Source organism: Polyodon spathula, chromosome 25 (assembly GCF_017654505.1).
Source record: "Polyodon spathula isolate WHYD16114869_AA chromosome 25, ASM1765450v1, whole genome shotgun sequence".
Taxonomy (NCBI): domain Eukaryota; kingdom Metazoa; phylum Chordata; class Actinopteri; order Acipenseriformes; family Polyodontidae; genus Polyodon; species Polyodon spathula.
In genome coordinates this window covers 21,764,737-21,783,584 of record NC_054558.1, presented here as the reverse complement: position 1 = coordinate 21,783,584, position 18,848 = coordinate 21,764,737, and the positions used below count along the sequence as shown (strand labels likewise).

The 18,848-nt window shown below is 44.3% G+C and overlaps 2 protein-coding genes across 9 annotated transcripts; one reads left to right on the top strand and one right to left on the bottom strand.

Moving 5' to 3' along the window:
* Positions 1 to 600: 600 nt before the first annotated feature.
* Positions 601 to 3,902, top strand: LOC121300339. Of its 3 annotated transcripts, none has more exons than XM_041228882.1 (6): positions 602 to 775; positions 880 to 1,230; positions 1,722 to 1,832; positions 2,108 to 2,160; positions 2,376 to 2,544; positions 3,721 to 3,901. In XM_041228882.1, the coding sequence occupies exons 1-6, from the start codon at positions 724 to 726 to the stop codon at positions 3,747 to 3,749; spliced, it is 765 nt and encodes a 254-aa protein (XP_041084816.1). In that variant the 5' UTR covers positions 602 to 723; the 3' UTR covers positions 3,750 to 3,901. The 3 variants fall into 3 exon arrangements, with proteins under 3 accessions (XP_041084817.1, XP_041084816.1, XP_041084815.1); XM_041228881.1 differs by having other exon boundaries at positions 604 to 775; positions 2,376 to 2,540; positions 3,721 to 3,900; XM_041228883.1 differs by lacking the exon at positions 2,376 to 2,544 and having other exon boundaries at positions 601 to 775; positions 3,721 to 3,902.
* Positions 3,903 to 10,513: 6,611 nt separating this feature from the next.
* Positions 10,514 to 18,841, bottom strand: LOC121300331 (POZ-, AT hook-, and zinc finger-containing protein 1-like). Of its 6 annotated transcripts, none has more exons than XM_041228867.1 (6): positions 18,763 to 18,841; positions 17,232 to 18,465; positions 16,496 to 16,559; positions 15,457 to 15,691; positions 14,344 to 14,490; positions 10,514 to 11,192 (listed from the first exon to the last, which is right to left on the bottom strand). In XM_041228867.1, the coding sequence occupies exons 2-6, from the start codon at positions 18,440 to 18,442 to the stop codon at positions 10,753 to 10,755; spliced, it is 2,097 nt and encodes a 698-aa protein (XP_041084801.1). In that variant the 5' UTR covers positions 18,443 to 18,465; positions 18,763 to 18,841; the 3' UTR covers positions 10,514 to 10,752. The 6 variants fall into 6 exon arrangements, with proteins under 6 accessions (XP_041084801.1, XP_041084805.1, XP_041084800.1 ...); XM_041228871.1 differs by lacking the exon at positions 18,763 to 18,841 and adding an exon at positions 11,799 to 11,996 and having other exon boundaries at positions 15,457 to 15,628; positions 17,232 to 18,565; XM_041228866.1 differs by lacking the exon at positions 18,763 to 18,841 and having other exon boundaries at positions 17,232 to 18,565.
* Positions 18,842 to 18,848: the final 7 nt, after the last annotated feature.

The following is an 18,848-nucleotide window of genomic DNA, read 5'->3' as shown; positions in this document are numbered from 1 at the left end:
ATGAAGAGGAACACGTTGCCTTTCAAGCGTGTTTATTACAGCCCGCTTGTGTCTGTACTGTATGCACCGTTAAACACATATTTAAAGATTAAACATTTAATCAGCTAGGCTAATACAATAGGTTATAAAGTAAATATAACGCTTCTTCTGCGGATTATCTCTCATTTAAAGTGCATTGCACTTGATTTTGTCTCATCGGATCAAAGGGTAATATCTCACAGACAGAGATCCCGGGCTCTTGTTGAAAATCAAATTAGGAAACCTTCATTTTGAACTTGGTTAAGTGTTAACTCTGATCAGAGAGAAATGCCCCCGGCCGAACTTCACCTAAACAGCAGCATCAGTGTGAAAAGGTATCTTCATGTGAGAAAGGCGCTAACCACAGCGTCACCTATCCCGACACCTCCCCCACCCTTTTCAGTTTATTGCTAATTTGCAAAATAAATATGCTACATAATTGTGAATGTAGAGGATGCATGCAACACGTCTGCTTTCTGTGCAGGTGTGTTGCGATAATGTTTCAGAATAACTGAATTTACTTTGCAATTAGGTATCTTGTAGTTTTTCTAGGTTTACCTGCTGTGACGTCAACATGAGATCAGTGTATAAAACTCTCTGAGATGTATATCTTTGCAAGAGCATTTCTTGTACACGTCAGTATCAGTGAAAACCCGACCAGTAAGCGTCAGATCTGCTGCTGAGTGATTTACATGACATTACAGAATGCATTCTTTCCTGAGAATCGTGGTGTGCGCTTATTTGATTTCACCTCCAGGTAAGCGATACTTATTGACATTTTATATTCCTAATAAAAGCATGATGTTTAAAGAAAACACAAATATATGTACTTGTTATTATTTAACTATGAATCTCTTGCAGGCCACGCTTTCACCCTCGTTCACCAGACCCCGCGATCAGTCACTGCTCAGCCCGGCGAAAGTGTGGATTTGACATGCTCCTTCAATGGAACCGGTCAGGAGACTACGCAAGTTAGATGGTTCAGATATGCAACTAATAAGACCTCGCTTCAAATCAACATCTGTTATCGTCACAACGTGACTTCACAATTTATTAACCGCGCAGCTGTCACGGAAAACAATTCTACAAGCATATTGTCCCTTGATGCCCTCCTCCCGGAGGACACTGGAGTTTATGTCTGTGAGGTTGAGAGGTGGATCCCGGAACCTTTTATTAAGAAACAGGGGAACGGCACCCTGGTTAATATTGCAGGTGAGAATCTCTTATTGAGAAAACACTTTCCCCCAGCTTTATTTGTGCATCGCTTGCGGGTCAAATACTTCACGGAATAATAGTTAATGTTGCAGGTGAGGATACTGGTGTTATTTTAACAGCATCTCACACTATAGCACTTCGAGTTTCTGATAGCAGAATAAATAACCAGCTAATATAGGACTGCCTTGCATCATGTTTATTTCATTAGTATTTTATTTGATATTTTTTTAACCCTTAACAATTTCACACGTGCTGGTGAAACACGCTTATTTAAATCGCGCGGTAAAGCGCTGGAGAAGGCCTACCTTTTAAAATATTATTCATCCACTTCTAGATAAAATATTTAGAATTCCTAATCTAATTAAATGACCGTGCAAGGGTATAGCCTGTGTTCAAAGAACTATGGTGTATTGTAAACAAAACCATGAACGCCTTTGCACTAAAATGTGTGTGTGTTTAATTTGTTATTGTTATTGTTCTCCAAAAAGCTTTGTTTTCGAGAAACAAGCACCCAGCTGATATCATCTACTACATTGCAAGCGTGCTAATACTAGCGCTGGTCCTGGGAATCGTTGCTGTCGTTCGTTTCAAGCGCACAGGTAAGTGAATTCGTTACAACACTTAGAAAATCCGGAGGCTTCAATTGAGTCTGTCAAACATGGGTATTTCAAAGCACTAAACTATCAACAAAAAACGAATATATATATATATATATATATATATATATATATATATATATATATATATATATATATATATTTGCTTATATTATATATATATATTAGATAGATAGTGTCACAGTCTATTATTGAATATTTTCAAAGTTATTAAGAGGCTAGACAACATGTTGATTTTTGATGTTTTTAATTCACAGTTAATTCATCGGTTTCGCGTGTGCCTGGCATTCAAGGACTCGGCACACCTGAGGTAGGTGAATCGGAACATTATTTTACAACATCAGATGGCCTGTTGTTTCCGGATTCCGCGGGTTAAAAAGCATATATACTTCCCGAAAATGTTATCTGTGTTTTCAGCTTTTTTATTTTCAATACTTTTATTTTACAAGAAATGTTCTTTCGAACGTAACAGGGGGAAAAAAATAAAATAAAAATCAAATCACATTTCCTTACGATATTTGACAGTGTATTCCTGAGCAGGACAGCCTGTGCTCACGGCCGGACACGCAGGAAGTGTGCTATGCAAGTCTGAATTTCAACAACAGACCCAGGACCACAGACCCGATTAGGACGGGATTAATGCCTGCACAATACGAAGCAACAGAAAACAACCTGCCGGCGAAAGGAAAGGCAGGTCTCTTTATTTTAATACAGATTGTGCTTTTTTTTAAAGACAGTTTTCTTTTTGTTTATTTATTTATTTTAAACAAATACAATATAATTATTGGAGAACGGAAGGCGGTTACTTAGTTAACACTAAAATAATATAATAGACGTATTTGATTCGCGGATAAGCAGCTGGCATTAACTTTATAAACCTGAAATAACCGTCTTCTTTCAATCTCAATATTTCATCTTTCCAGTTAAAAAAACCCTAAGAACCCATTCTTAACGCTAAATGAGTTCGACTACATGTAAAACTATTTATGAATGTGTGTGTTTAATTATTTCATTCTTAAACCGTTATGCAATCAATTTCACAAGCTTTATAATTTAAAATAAATGTCTTTAGTTTATTCATTGTATTATAATAATTGCGCAAGTGGTGCAGTATCGAGTATCTTAAATCGTACAAATTAAGAATGGCTAAAATATAATTTGTAATACATAAAGTAAACAGCCACACATTACATTTATCAGCGTTTAATTCGGGACTAGATTGATGTGCTCATAACTAAAAATGGACATTTGGTTTATAAATAAAGTTAATAAACTCACCGTTGAAAATGATATATAACTAATCCAAGTTTGAATCCTAGATGTGTTTCTGTTTTTACTTACTCATCAGATGCTGTGTTTGTTATTAGTGGGTTGCTTAATTTCTGTTTGTAATAATGAATCATTACTGTTATATATGTATGACAATAATATAAATTTGCGTATACATCCATACATCTTATGTGAGGTCAGAATATTTTTAAGGTTTATTTTAAAATTTTCTTTGAACCTACTAGAAGAATATGATATGAGAATATAATTATATATATATATTATATATATATATATATATATATATATATATATATTATAATATAAACATGCATGTGATGGAGAAACGTTATCAAGCCGATGTTGAAGTAATTATTGGACTTATTAAATGTAATTCATTTGTCGATTAAGTGCACGTTTTTTTGTATTTATTTTATTGTCAGGCAAGTTCCAGGTTTGTATAGCAATGGTCAGAAAGCTACAAGGGTCGTTGACTGATATTTTCGGTGAAAAGTAACTGCAAACTTAAATATGAAAAGCACGGTGATTGATGATAGTCTCTCGACAGTGCCTGACGCAGATCTCTTTAATGCTCCAATAGACCCCTTCAGAAGGAGGCGCTCAGAATAAACACCCGAAAAGACAAGACGAGTGTGAGAAGAGAAGACCCGAAGAGGAGCCGGAGGTGCTATACTCACACGTTAGACCGTGATTTCAATGCTGTGCTGTATAAACGTGACAATGGGCGCTACACAACTATCCATCTGTGTGTGTGTGTGTGTGTGTGTGTGTGTGTGTATGTATGTGTATATATATATATATATATATATATATAATATATAGTGATTCATTTTTAGAAGTGCGTTGTTTTTTTAATGACGTAGTTCACTTTTAAAAAAATCAAACGTGTATTTTAATAGTGGTATTATTTCTAATCATATGTTATAAATCGTATTATTAATAACACGTTTGTAGAATTTATAAACCACCGATCTTTGTGGTGGATCATTAAGGACAGGTGGAAAGTGTTTATGTCGATCGTGAGATGAACGGTTTGAAATGTTCAGATCCTGAGATAATGTATTTCCTGTTGTCGACATAACAACTTGTTATTCTCATCCTGATCTCAGCGAGTCACCGGAGATCCCAAAACTAAAGAGTTACCTCACATTTTAAAATAAGATTGGTGAAAGAGCTTTGATTTATTGGATCAAATGAGCATATTCTATTTGCTATAAGAGAATTCCTGAAGATGCGCGCTATTTTGGCACGTCAGCAATAATTATACACACACACACACACACACACACACACACACACACAAATCAATTGCAAGGCTGATGTTTGATTAAAGACATGTGAATTCTTTGGCAGCTTCATTTTCTTTTTTGTGCATAAAAATAAGGCAGACTCTCTTACAAATGTTACTCAAATGTGTTTGCTTCTCAGTTTGTACAGCTTACACTGTATATAGGTAGATGTATGTTTGTTGTAAGATTTGTTTTTATTACAACAACAGAATGTGGTGTTTCCTACACTGTGCAGCCCACACTCCACAAGAAGATCATTTTTATATCTGCACAGTGGCGTGACTATATCTCTATTTCAAGACTGAAACGATGTGGGCCAGTGTGTTGTTGCGGTTTGTGTGGATACACAGCGTTCAGGGGTGCTGCTGTGCATCTAGACTGGGGGGGCACAGACTAGTATGCAAGCGAGTGTGGTTTCTGCAGACGTGTGGAGATGTGATGAGGTTTTAAACCCACACAGTTAGCAGGAGCGGATCCAGCAGCAGATCAATAACATGCTTTGCTAATATGAGTTGCAGGGGGGTCCTATACTGCCCGCCTGCTTCCATACCTGTGAACTCACAGTATTATAAAGACTGCACTTGCAATGACTAAACGGGGGGGGGGGGGGGGGGGTTTAATTGGTTAAATTAAACAATTTAGAACAAGGTTAGAACAGAGACCCTGAACCTGGGCAAGCCTGATAGCAGTACAATTGCACTCTTTTGATTACCCCTAACAGCCGAATTTCTCCCCCCCAGCCAAGCATCTTAACCGCTGTACAGAGAAGCCAGGCTGCTTTCCTGGAGCAGTTCTAGAGCTTTGACGTGGCCCCGGCTGCAGTGCTCAGAATCCACAGCAGACGTGCAACACTGCGCCTGCTTGCGCCTGCTGCACTTGCATTTTCAAGTGCTTTGTAAATCACACACGAACATGTTCGAATCAACGTGGGGCACAGACTGGGTTGCAGATAACCGTTTTCAAGAATCACGTCAGGTTTGGATTTGAAACAGGTACACGTTTTGCCCCCCCTTAAAAAAAATAAATAAATAAAAAATAAAAAAAACATGCAGGAAACACGTTTGCAAGCTGCAGCTGAGTTACCGAGCGTGCTAGTCTAGCATAACATTAAAATAACTATAATTTTCAATAGCAGGTACAAAAGCTATTTTGGGTTTATAGCAGTGGCTGAGAAATTCACACCTTGCGCTTTCACACTGGTTTGTTCAAATGTGGTTTACAACAGCTGGCAGCTTGTGAGTAGTTCAGAGTGCAGCATTGTGAACTGACATCATGTTGTATAAAAACAATTCATAAAGCCTGTACAAGCGTGCTGAATTAACACCTCCTTTACAATTCGTACCACTCGGTTTTTCTTGCTGCAGGTTCCCATGCTGTTCCTATGGGTAAACGGTGCATTTATCACAGGTTTCTTAATTTGCTTTGCTTTTGTTTTTCACTCAAAAGAAAACAAAATGTGGCAGTTCAAAACTTTCAACTAAAATGAAGTGTCTCTAATTCCTGTGTATTTCCATAGTAATTACACAGTTAACACGTGTGCTTACACATAGTTCTAGTGTTATTAGGTATAGTTCCAGTATTATTAGGTATAGTTCCAGTGTTATTAAGTATAGTTCCAATATACTTCACGAGGAAATCGTTTTGCACCATGTATGTAAGTACACACGCGTATCGGAAAAGGATAGTGAGGGTTATATTGTACAAAAAGATTGACACGTTAAGTACATTGTAACTATGCATAATAGCATAGCATAACACACGCGTGTTTACTGAGTAAATACACAGCAATTCGAGATGCTTAATGACCTTGTTTTTTGCCAGCTCTGCAACAGTTTGATTTTCACTTTACAATAAATTGGTGCAAACTCATCAGGGCAGTGAGTTCTTTATGCATGTGCCCCACTGAATGCACATTTCTTTACCGCTGCAAACTTGACACGTCCCTACAAACCCACGTGTGCAGAAAGTGAAAAAGAAGCTAAACCTTGTCTGACTGCAGCCAGGGCAGGAAAGCCAGCCAGCTCAGACCAAGAACAACAGCTTTGTGCAGTGCCACGATTACACACTCCCACTGACACAACAAACCCAAACCCAAAGGTCACTGTCAAGGGCTTTGATTTGTGATTTGCATGTCTGAGCAGGATCTAGAATACTCACGAAGCGCACGAGAGGTTACTGTTAACGTGGGACAGAGACACTCATAGTGAAACCAAATTCACGCGGTGAAGAAAAAGACAGCATGCAAAGATCGTCAGATAAATGTAATGTTAGAGATTTTTAAAATGATTTCATTCGTTTGCTTTGTTTCACTGAAGGCGTTGTTGCATGTTTACTGGAAGTCAACACACGCCTGCAGTTCCAAGAAAGACAGCAGCATGGTCCCATATTACTGCATTGATCCCTGTAGTTATTTCAGGATAACCCTCGATAAAAAACATTCACCTGCTGAAACCAGCATGAGTTACGGGACACTGTTGAGTGCAATGATAGATCTGTAGAATGCTCTCCATACATCAAGTGCTGAACCTTGAGTTTTTCTTCAGTGTAGGTGCCTGCTGCAGTATTCCAGTGACGTTGTTTCTACCGCAGCATGGTTTGCACAGGACTTATCTCTGGGGAGCAGCACTCCCAAACAAGCCCGTCAGCTCCCCGTGCAACACTGTGTGGTTTTCAAGAAGCGCGACTTATCAGGACTGCAGAAAGCAGGCAGAACGGGTTGTTTAAATAACCAGCGCTTGCTCACGTCGGTATGGAGCTGACTGATGCAGCAGAAGCCTCTACAGAAAGCGGGAGAGTCGAGAACGGAGGTTATACAAGACAAGGGTCTGTTCTCCAAACTTTGGCATTTAAATAACACAAATCATCTTCTATCCTTACTGACAGCTGGGATCTGCTCATCCAAATGGTCAGTTTCCTCCGTGTGATGCTCGAGTCCCTCTCAAAATGTATTTTATGAAGAAACCGTTAAATGAACTGCGAGGAGAGCTTCAGGTTGATTTGCGAGAAGCCGCTGGACTGAGGGGATTCCTCACAGCCTGCGACGTTTACTAATGCTGCGCTTCCAACGCTTCGACTTCGCTCTTTCACAGTCAACAAAAACCGCACAGGGATTCTCCGTACCAGCAATCCAATGGGAATTCTGTCGCTTCGTGCGAGATTCAGAGTTGATTTTGAAGTTTTATTAATGATCAATAAAAATTAAATAAAAGCACAAACTCCTCAGATTAACACTTTGTTTATTAATTCAATCTCTGTACAGAAAAACATACAGAGACTACCGAGTTAAAACAGTGTACAAACCCAACACTCCCCTCTAGAAAAGGTATGCGTCTATCAATACAAAAACACAGAGGAAAGAACCAAAACGTCGCTTAACACAAACGCCCAGCCAATCAGTCAAGTTCACGTTCAGATTTTTTTTCTAAAAATGTACATTGTGTTTAAAAGCCTGCTTCTAGGGTTCTTGCATATGCGCTACAGCGCCTTTCCGCTCCCTATAGCTGCATGCAAACGGGCTCCGAAAGGCACTTTGCACCGCTACTGCAGCCTTGCCCACTGACTGGTTCAGATCTCAACCCCAGTGAGACCCCGCACCCTGCAAGAGACCCTTTCTCCAGGTCACTTATATACATTGATCTTCTGAGACGCGTAAACGCATGAACCCTGGCATTCATGAATTCGTCTTGTGGAGGAAGAAAGCGGAATGAAGTCACAAAATTCAAAGGATGCTGGACCTTTTTTTTTTTTTTAACATATATTTTGGTAAATGGGATTTTTAAAGTCCGGTCAATACTTGCAGAACTCTAAACGATGCTGAGACACCGAAAGGGTTAACCGGGTCTCTAATTACAGGGGGCCCTGATAGTCCACATTCCCGGATTGAAAACAGCCCCTTATTGGAGTTCACTTGCCCACTTTTAAAGACACGGTCCAACTGGACGCTAAACGTCATTTAATAGAAACAGGAAAATACAAAAAACTGATGCAATCAATAACAAAATGAAAGAAGGCTGCCTTATCACCATTACAGCAGTTAAAAACACAAGAGCATCAAAGCAAGGCGGTAGGAGTCGCCCCCTACCCTGTGCAACGCATACACTTGGGACCCCAGGCTTCTCGGTTTGCATGCACTGTAGTCAGAATATGAAGCTTGACGAGTTTCTGAGACTATGCATGGATGGAAATCAGACTTCTACTGCAGAGCAGTTTCACCCATTCTAGCTTTCACCATGGGCTTGATTCGAGGTAGGTCTTATTATGAAACTCTTAGTAAAACCAGGAATTGATCAAACTGCTCTGCAATGAGAGTGTGCCTTTAGGTTATGAGGGTCAGTGCACTGTGCTGAAGGCTACCCAATTCTACTGAATTACTCTCTAATGGGAATGCTGTTTCCAGGGTCTACACCAACGGACCAATCAGACTTCCTGCCACTGCAAAACAATCTGTTACTTACTATTTACAGATTTTCAGAAACATGAGAGCTGTGTTCAATCGCTTTCAATCAGGCTGATCAATGGAATTGGATTGGTCAGACCATCCTATTGATACAGATCCATTGTTCTTTGCCCCGCTATATAAACCCTATGAAGTTCATGATGTGGGAACCTGCCTGTACTTGAAATTACCAAGTAAGATTACAAGCTGGAGCTAAACTACATTACTTGTTAAAATAGATCTTGGCTTCCAGGGCATTCCCCAAGAGTGATCCATTAGGGATTTCTGTACAAGCCAGGTCAATGGCGGTCACATTTATTAGACTGCGTCTTTCTTTGGAGAGACAAGACACCCCCTCCGTATCCAGCACACACTACTCACACCTCAATCAGCAGAGTGCTCTCAGTGCTAGCCAGCATAATAATACATTTATATAGGCATTTTCATTCTGCTTGCATTCCTGTCGAATCCCTGTCCAAAGAAGAGAGCAGAAAACGATTCCTGCCTCCTGAAAGTGAATCCCTGCCCAATCGACACAGAGTTTAAACGAGAGACCCATTCTGGTCACGCAGCCTTCAACAGCCAGGACCAAAAACTCAAGTACATGTAAATGTACCATATTTAAAAACAAATACAAAACAAATTTGTATTATTATTTATACTTTCCCCAATACATAAAAAAAAAAAAAAGTATTTAAATTCTGCTAAAACGTCCACTAAACTCTTGCTGAGCGGGTGTGGTCCAGTAGACCCCATTCACCCGACAGCGCTGGCAGCACAGAAACACAATTCTGAATACGCCTGTATTAAACAACACAGAACAAAAAAAAGCACATCTGTATTTTTCCTACAATACAGATGGTTGTACTTTACACATTACTTTCCTAGAAAAGGATTACAAGGGTCTTCCGAAGCACTCTGCAAGCTTCTGCTCGTTATCCTGGAATACAAACCCTATATACATGCCATGGGGAGGTAAAGGACACTCAGTCTGGCCAGGTCTCTTGGAATTCCCCGGCAATGCCAGCGTCCGAGGTCAGCGTGATGAACCATTGCAGGTCTGCCATGCATTATCTACCAAACTGCCGCTGCAGTGCAAACCTGGCTCCGTTCAGAAACCGCCCAGGAAGCACCTCCCTGCCTACTCCTGCTCTACAGCGTGACTCGTAAACAGGAGCCCCTCTGCACAGCACTGGGGCAACTTCTGCCAAGGGTCCTGAACTGTGGAGAGGTGCGGTGCCAAGGAGCGCGACAGCAACTAGAGAAGAAACCTCAACTCAAAGAATAAATACAATTAAATACACAATGCCTTCAACCCCTCCCGATCTGGTGTAAGAGTGCGGACGGACACACACACACACACACACACGCACGCACGCACGCACGGGGCGCACTGCCAGGGTCAGTACTTTGAGGAGGAGGAGCAGAAGAAAATATACATCAGCTGACACTGGCACAATTTTTTGATATCTAATAGATCATTAGTAATTTCGTCATGTACATTGCACAGTACATGTACCTTCTTTATGACATGAGAAAATATTTGATATAAATTTATTTAATAATATAGATATATATATATGTCTATATATATTTATATAAATATATATATAAAACCAAGTTGGGATTATGACTGGTCACCCGAAACTCTTGGGAGGTCATTGCCACCCCACACCTCTCTCTCCATCTCAAAGGGGGCTGTTTTAAAGGATCTAAACACAGCCTCCCTTGAACTCTTCTAGCCAGTTCTGCATGGACCTCTCCTCTCAAATCGCTGGGAATCACCCGCAGGATCAGCACAGCTAAATGGTGCAGTGGTACCGATGCCCCCTCTCAGTTTAGCTCAGTGAAATGGGGGGGGGGGGGGGGGGGGGGCAGTCTCGGGGAGTCACTTGCCCCCCATGTTAATCCCGCTGTGCCCAGCCTCGGGATCGGTAAGCGAGGATGCGAAAGCGGACTGGACGATCTGGAAGCCGAAAGACTCAAGGAGGGACATGTTCTGTTGTGGGGAGAAGGGGGCCAGTTCCCCTAGCGCTTGCATGCCCTTCTGGGGGCAGTGAGCCCTCTGCACGTGCTTGTTCAGGTGGGACCTGGAACGGAAGCTGCTGCCGCAGTCCGGGCAGGTGTGTTTTCTTTCAGTCTCGTTTCTCGACTTGCCGTCACCCCCGGCCTCGCACCCTCCTCCCGCCTCGCACTGGAACGAGACGCTCTCTTCCTCCACCTTGTGGTGAGACTTGACATCGCTCCCGTCAGACAGTTCCCCGAAGGAGTTGTCTGAGCTGTCCTGTGGGTCTTGGTGGGGGCATTTCTGCAGGTCCTCTTGTCCATCTGCAGGGAAAAAATTCATAAAAATAAATAAATAAATAGAAAGGTACATTTTTTATATATATTTTTTTTTAAATTGCGTCCCAGAACACTGTTAAAGGTCATCTTGAGAATAGATTCAGTCAACTAGGTGACTATGGACCTGGCTATAGTAGAGACACCTGTGACAGCAGACCGCATATTCATCCAGACACAAATGTGACCATCTAGGACAGACTGCACCTGCAAATGGATTAAAAGAGGGCGGTTCTGTCCTCTGGGGGGGGAGTTCCACACACAGCCCTCCCTACACAGTGACGCCCCGAGAGATGCTGCTGAACCACACAGCCATCGAGAGAGCAAGCAGCTTCAACCATTTTCTGTGGAGCAGAGCCGTTTCCATCAGGCTTTCTATTATAGCAAAGGGGAGGAACAAAATCACTGCACAGTAACTAACTGACTTGCCATGACCCTGGCAAACCAAGCTCAAGATCCATTCAAATCACAGGAAGCACAACCCTAATTTACAGCACAAACACTACCGAGTCTCTGCAGCACAAGTGCGTGAACCAGTGCCCAGGTTTGGGCCGCCTCACCCCAGGGCTCGAGAGGCTCATCCCAGGTACTGACCTGCGTGACACCCAGGCAGGCCGGACGCCCGGCACTCCCAAAAATACTGAGAGCCAGGTTTCCCCAGCAACACCTCGGGCTGGAAGCCAATGGGAGGAGGGCAGAAGGGCAGCGTGGGAGGGGCCGCGGCAGGCAGCCCTCGGAAACGCACCTCTGCTTCAGGGAAACTGACCAGCAGCCTCTGACTGGCACAAACGTCTATAAAAGAGCAGGAGAAAAAGGTGCCCAAAAACAAACAAAAAAAAAATCATTTCAAAAATAACCTTCACACCAGTCTAAAAAAAAAAAAAAAAAGGTTTGAAATTTTTCCCGACTATATTAGTTGCCGAGTCAGCAAGCTATTTGGATTGTCACTGCCTGGCCTTATTTATTTATTTATTTGAATCTTTTTTTTTTTTTGCTTGTTTGTTTGTATTTGCACTCTTCTTCACTGATGTAAAGTTCATGTTTGAAATGGTGTTCTGGTCACTTCTCCTTTCTCAGACTTTCGCCCCTCTGGTGTGACGGACTGGCAGAGGAATCAGCCTGGTTTTAAGGAACGAGGAAGTCAAAGATAGCTGGGACTGTGCCCACGCACCTCCCCCTCTGCAGGGGTACCCTCCCTCGCTGGCATACCCCCCCAGTGTCGCCCACCTCCCACAATTCAGCCAATCAGAGCTTCAACACCCTCTCAGACCCCCATTTCTAACCATACCCCTGTTAAAAACAACCAATCAAGCTAACTCAGGGCTTCCTGAACCAACTGCAGCAACTCCAGCCACCAAACGGTTGACTCAGTTTTCCACAGACCAGATCATATCGGCATTTCTAGCACCTGCCGCTGTTCTATAAGCAGTCACCCACTGGAACACAAACAAACAAACGCTTCAGGAAAGCCTGAATGAAAACAAGAGGCTCTCACTCACACACACTCCCCTCTCCCCAACACTCACAAATCAAACCGTGTGGTTTACAAAACAAACAAACAAACAAACAACGATGTAACCCTCTAAATCTGAAAGGCAGCAAATCAAATAGAAGTCTGCCCAGTCAGAGAATCTCACACATCGAGTTTATAAAACCCGCTGCATCCTACTTGGAATGATGCACCTACCCTGGACTCTGCACACAAGAAGGCAGGCACCAGCTGAATGGGAGGAGCTGTCCAGGCTGGTAACATGCAGAGCCGAGAGCAAACCCTAGGGGGCAGTCTGCAGCTTCAGCAATCTGTTGCTGGGAGCTTCTCTTTTTGTATTATTTATTAATCTTATACACAGGGACAGACATAGAGAAGTGTGCCAGATGAAGTGGTTGTTAATATCTGAATTACTGAAAGGAGAGACACAGTGACACCTAGTGGCCAGACGAGAGTAAGGTTTTTTTTTTTTTTTTAGGCAATGGGGTTATGACCTCCTTCATTATAATGGTGTTCAAAAAATAACCCACCACCACCCAAACCCCGGAAACCAAAAGCTGCTGCTCTGAATGGCAATAATATTCGAAAAAGATCCATTAGGGTAAAAAACTACAGCAGTACTACAATGACAATACAACTGCACATGCACTGCTAAAGCGCATGCATAGTGTCTGGAAGCGATGGAGAAGAAAGCAATACACTGAAACAAAGCCATGCAGGTCACTGGTCCAGTCACATGACTACAGAGCTGCTGCTGCTGCCATGCACACACAGAGTACCATACAGAACCGTTTACCTGGGGGTGAAAAGCACATGTTTGCAACCTCCCACTACTGTTCTTACAGTCCAACATCGACAGCACAAAGAACGCACGCGTCACTAAAACACACATGTCACTCGTCTTAAACAGACCGGCGTCTCTATGCGGCTGTGTTTTTAAAAAGACAGTTTCAGGCTCGGATTTGCAATCTGTCCCAGGTCATTTCATCAGGAATCCTTCTGCTTTTAAAAAGCTTAAAAAGGTGCAGTATGAATGCTCAGAGTACTCCCAATTAAAGACAACTCGTTAAGAACTCGTTAGCCGCACGGACTGGCGATCAGGTTTAGAAGCAGGGACGATCCCTGCTTTCAAAACCCCAGGTAACCCCATTTTCACTGAAGCGCATTAGACTGTTTTTAGACACAAGGTCTGGTAGAATTTGGAACCACAGCAGAGATGGCAACTTACAGTAATTCCAATCAGATTTCCGTTTCTCCGATTCCTAAATGACATCTCTGGGGCTCCCACACTGTACGTCACAGTGTCCATGGGACACGCTACCTCTGTCAGCCAGAGGGAAACAGCCTCCCTCCCCATCTCTCAATGCACAGCATGTGCATAAAAGTCTCAAATGTTTTTTTTTTTCTTTAAATCAAATGAAAATGAAGCGAACCAAATTCTTTTTTATACCAGTAAATCATGCTTATCAACGCATCACTTTCTCGCGTCCGGTTTTGCCAGCGTGTATTTTCAACGACGGACGCTACATAAGGTTTTCTGTTTTGTGTTTCAAATCAGAAGTGGGCTGTTGCAATGCTTTACAGAAGCAGCAGTGATCAATGCACATGGAGCAGAAGCACAGCGTGGATATCACAGCGCGGATATCTTGCCTTCGACAGCACAAGTCCTGCCCGTGTGGAAGCCCGCGCCCCCGTTCTGGGGCTGATCCCTCTGCTCAGTAAAGGGGGGGCTGTCGGGGAGGGCGGCCCCGTGGTGGCTTTTTACATGGACCTTTAGGTAGGAAGCAGTGGAGAAACCTAGACGAGAAACCAGGAGATAAACACAGAAACCTTAGCGCTGGAACACAGGCACAGATAGACAGAGACCCACAGATAGAGAAGAGGTCAGGAAATAACCAGACAAGTTGAAATTTACACTGGAAGCCTTCAGAGCAATCCTCAAGTACCCAGATTATTTTAAAGCTTGCATTGCTTTCCAGTGCACATAAAACACACACATTACTCAGAAGAGATGTTCAGCAGTGTGGATGTACAATTACTGCAGTATATACACTAGAGTACAACACAGCCCGGACACAAACACAAACATTGTAGAACACGGACCTGCCAGTCCTGGGCCTCACACTGTGTGCTTTTGTGTTATCAGCTTTTCTCCAAGAAAATACAAAAACAGCTCTATTTATTCCTGGTTGCTGTCGGCTGAAATAAAACGCGTTATAAAACCACAAGAAAGCACAAGGTCCCGATCCCAGTTTTCATGCTGGATGATCGGAAAAGTAAATGTAAATAAGCCTTGTCCTTCTGCAGCTGAACTAAAGAGAAGCTCTATCGGTATAGCTGCTGTACTAACCCATACAGCGTAGAGTGAGACGTGGACAAGGGACTAAAACACAATAAACAAACAACGACCGTCTCTCTAGCCAGCTGTGTTATTTGAAAAGCATGCAAGATGAGGATTCTCCCTCAAGCAGTTTTAAGCACAGGTTAAACACACTGGTACCAGTGGGCCCAATTCCAAAACTCTAGCAGTGGCACGAAGAAAAAGGAGAGAACATCACGCAGCTGCACTTCCACCAGCAGGCCACTAGATAGCTGTGGTGGTGGTGGTGGCGGTGGCAGGCCCGTACGCTCCTTCACAGCATCACGCCTGGGACAAGCCTGTGTCTTGATCCGTACAGCAAGGGACCTGCAAAGCCCTGAGCGCTCTTCGTTAAAGCAGCACCCTGGTCACACAGAGGGCTTGCCGGGAGCTGCTTGCGTTACCTTTGTTGCAAATGCTGCAGTAGTTGTGTGGACCCTCGCTGTGCTTCTTTAGGTGGTCCGTCATGTAGGCGGCCCGCAGGAACTTGCCACACACCTGGCATGGGATTTTATCCTCATGGCTCGCCAGGTGGGAGCGCAGCCTGTCTCGTGTGGCAAAGGAGGCATTGCAGGTCTTCAAGAGATTAACACAAAAAGCGTTATATTCATTACTGCCATGGCCTTTCACCTCTTCAACCTGTCGTTCAGCCCAAAAGACAAAGACAGCTTGGTTATGACATCATAGTCCTTAAACAAAAAAAATGTAATCAATAAACCATTATTTTATTTTAAGTGAACAAAAGGAATAAATCTGCAAAAATGTATCCAAAACTAGCAGATGAAAACGATACTTTATTCCAATTTAAAATGAAAATGTTCTTATCTTTTTCAGAGAAATCTAGATCTGTCCTGCAGAGCATGGCGAGCAAGGCTAGTGCTGCAGCATCCAATGGTTTTCTTCAGTGATAAATACACACCATCTACTCTAGAGAGGCTGAGCTCATGAGAACGTTCAAACCAGAGCTGAAACATCACACTGCCATGCAAGAAACTCAGAACAGCAAGGGAGATCAGCACCTACACTACTCAATGAAATATGTTAGAGCTGAAACCTCACACTGCCATGCATGAGAGGCTGAGCATTTCATCCGTTCTCTCCCGTTCTCCTGCCGTCCTTTCACGGAATTCTCTGCTGCAGCGTTCGCATACCAGCGCCTCTCCCCTCACTCCCCCAGACTCCAAACCCCTGTGTAACAGAGCCACAGTGTGAAGCTGGTCTGTAACCTGATCTCCCTGTGTATGGGGGGGCGGGCTAGCTCAGCGATTCAGCAGCCTCTGAAAAACATGACCTGCTCCCACAGAGAGCCAGTCATGGGGGGGGGGGGGAGCGTCTGTTGAAATGCCTGCTTCTGCCTAGGGAACCATTTTCTTTCACTTCATGTCTGAAGCTGCAGCTGTAACCCCCTCTCTTGAGGAGCTCTCAGGATAAGAGCGGTCTCACCTGACACTTGTGGGGCCTCTCCGAGGTGTGCACCTGCTTGATGTGTCCGTTTAGGTGGTCCGGCCTATGAAACAAGGAAATCAATAAATAAAAGCACATAGATGGGTGGACAGACAGGCTAAACAGAATCTGTATACACCGTCCTGGTGTGCAAAGACCCCTACCACAAACGCGTGACCGGACAAGATCACCATAGTGCACTGGAACACTGCGCCACATTTACTGCCAGCTGCATTTCATTTCAGAAGACCTGCCGTTCTGAACAGAGCTACACAAGGTCTAGAAAACATGCAAGAACTATAAACACGCAGGGCTGCGAAACACATGGAGAACACATTGAATTTATAATGCTGCAAATACAAGCTGGCTTCCAGATGTGCTATTATAACAGAGCCTTTGTCAAATTGCCATTGCTTTCAGCATTTTCTATTAGCCCTGCAGGTGAACAGGCGACCACCCAGTCCGGACAGTACAGTGTGCGCAGCGCTTCCACAGCGGCGCGCATAACATGTTTGAAAGAGGCAGGGAGCGCGCAGTGTCAGCCAAACTGCCTGAATCATGTGAATTTGGAGATTTATAAACTATGGGATGGGTTTTCACGGTAATTTATCTGAACCTGTAAATGAACCATCTGCTCAGCTGGGATGAAATGAACCCGAATCTATTTACTTTTAAACAGTCAGTCAACGCGTCAGGACTGTGTGTGTGTGAGTTTACAAGCCCATCAATGTCTTACCTGGAGAAACCTTTTCCGCAGGTCTGACACACGTAGGGCTTCCCGACCGAGCCGTCGTGAGACCGAACGTGGTAAGACATCCGGTCCTTCCTCTTAAAACGCAGCCCGCACACCGGACAGGCGTAGGGCTTCTCCCCGGAGTGAGAGAGCTTGTGCCGGTTGAGGTGATAAACGTCCCGAAACACCTTTCCGCAAATGTCGCACCCGACGTGCCTCCTGGTCCTCTCCCGCTTCCGAGTGCCGTCTGCGACCCCGATGTGGATCGGAACCCCGTTTTCGGAGTTGCCCATGCTGTGAAGACTGATGCTGGGCGCGCTGTGCTGGGCTTCGTGGTTCCTGAGCCGAACGCCGTCGCTGAAAATCTTTCCGCACAGTCCGCAGGGGAAGATTCCCAGCTCCTTTGCAACGGCCGGGCCGGCGAAGAGCATGGGATCCACCGCCGGGGCTTTCTTGGGCCGCCCTCTGCCCCGCTTCCCTCCCGCTCCAACCTGAGCGGCGCCGCTCGCCACGTTTTGAAACGGATTCGCCACAGCAAGCAGCGGGGACAGCTGTGTGGGCTTCACGGGCAGCCGTCCTACCGTCTGCAGACCCGCAGGAATCGCAGATGGGCTGCTGTCTGTCAAGGAAAGGCCACCCGTCGCTTGGGTGTTAACGTCGCTGTCGAGCGCCTGTTCATTGGTCCCGAACAGGGACCCCACCAAACCGGACCCATTTGCCATGTCCGATGGAAACCCCAGATCGGGCGCTCCGGTTCGGAACAGAGCCAGATCACCCCTAGCCGGCGGGACCAGGATCTGGACATTGGATTGCTTGATAACCTCCTGGCATATCCGAATCACGGACCTCATCAGGAGAAACTTGGCGGCTGTCATTAGCTCGGGGAAGCACTCGAGTCTGACGACAATCTTCGAAGTGTACGCGAAGTCTAAAATGTCCTTAAAAACTTTGCCGCTGATCGTGTGCATCTCCAGCTCTTTGGTCTCGCCGCCCCCTTCCGCCTGACAGCTGAAGACCGACTCGAAGTACTCGCTGCAGGCCGCCAGCACGGCTTTGTGAGCCGGGAAGCTGTCTTCCCCGACCCGCAGGATAACATCGCAAAACCTTCCTCCATTTTTCCTCTGGTCGTTGAGGTTGTGAAGCATCTCGTCGCTGTGTTTACTCACCTGGTAGGTGTACGAGGAATTCCACGGCTGCTCCGAAATGCGCTCCATGGCATTCGTGCAAAGAGTCCTCGCTAAAAAAAAAAAAATACAAATTAAATTAGAGTCAGACACCAACCCCGCTTCTTTGCATCTAAAAAAAATAAAGGTTTGCAGAAAAATGGCAGCCCCCCAGCTTCCTGTGAACTTTCACCTTCCATTTCGAGGGGGGGGGGGGGGGGGGGGATTAGTGAGGGGGGTGAGGGGCGCAATCCGCCAAACGAGTACACGGAGGGGGGCAGGGGGGGTGGAATTAGCATTCAATTTGTAGTTGCAAACCAATCTTATTACCCCGGCGGCGCGTCTCAACCTGGTAAGACATCAACTTTAACCTTGAGTCAGACTGGACGAGGGTGCCGGTCTTCTAAGCAAGACGTTCTTTAAAAAAGCTTAATAATTTTTAAAATTTTTTGTCTGT

Bases quoted from the DNA above. Each gene is read 5' to 3' on its own strand.
- LOC121300339 (XM_041228881.1), top strand. From the start codon at position 724: ATGCATTCTTTCCTGAGAATCGTGGTGTGCGCTTATTTGATTTCACCT. The intron at 776-879 runs GTAAGCGATACT...AATCTCTTGCAG, and splicing joins TTATTTGATTTCACCTCCAG to GCCACGCTTTCACCCTCGTT. The intron at 2,161-2,375 runs GTAGGTGAATCG...GATATTTGACAG, and splicing joins AAGGACTCGGCACACCTGAG to TGTATTCCTGAGCAGGACAG.
- LOC121300331 (XM_041228871.1), bottom strand. From the start codon at position 18,442: ATGGAGCGCATTTCGGAGCAGCCGTGGAATTCCTCGTACACCTACCAG. The intron at 16,560-17,231 runs GTAAGACATTGA...CTTGTTTCATAG, and splicing joins TGCGGAAAAGGTTTCTCCAG to GCCGGACCACCTAAACGGAC. The intron at 11,997-14,343 runs GCAAGATATCCG...GCTCTTTTATAG, and splicing joins CAGGACTTGTGCTGTCGAAG to ACGTTTGTGCCAGTCAGAGG.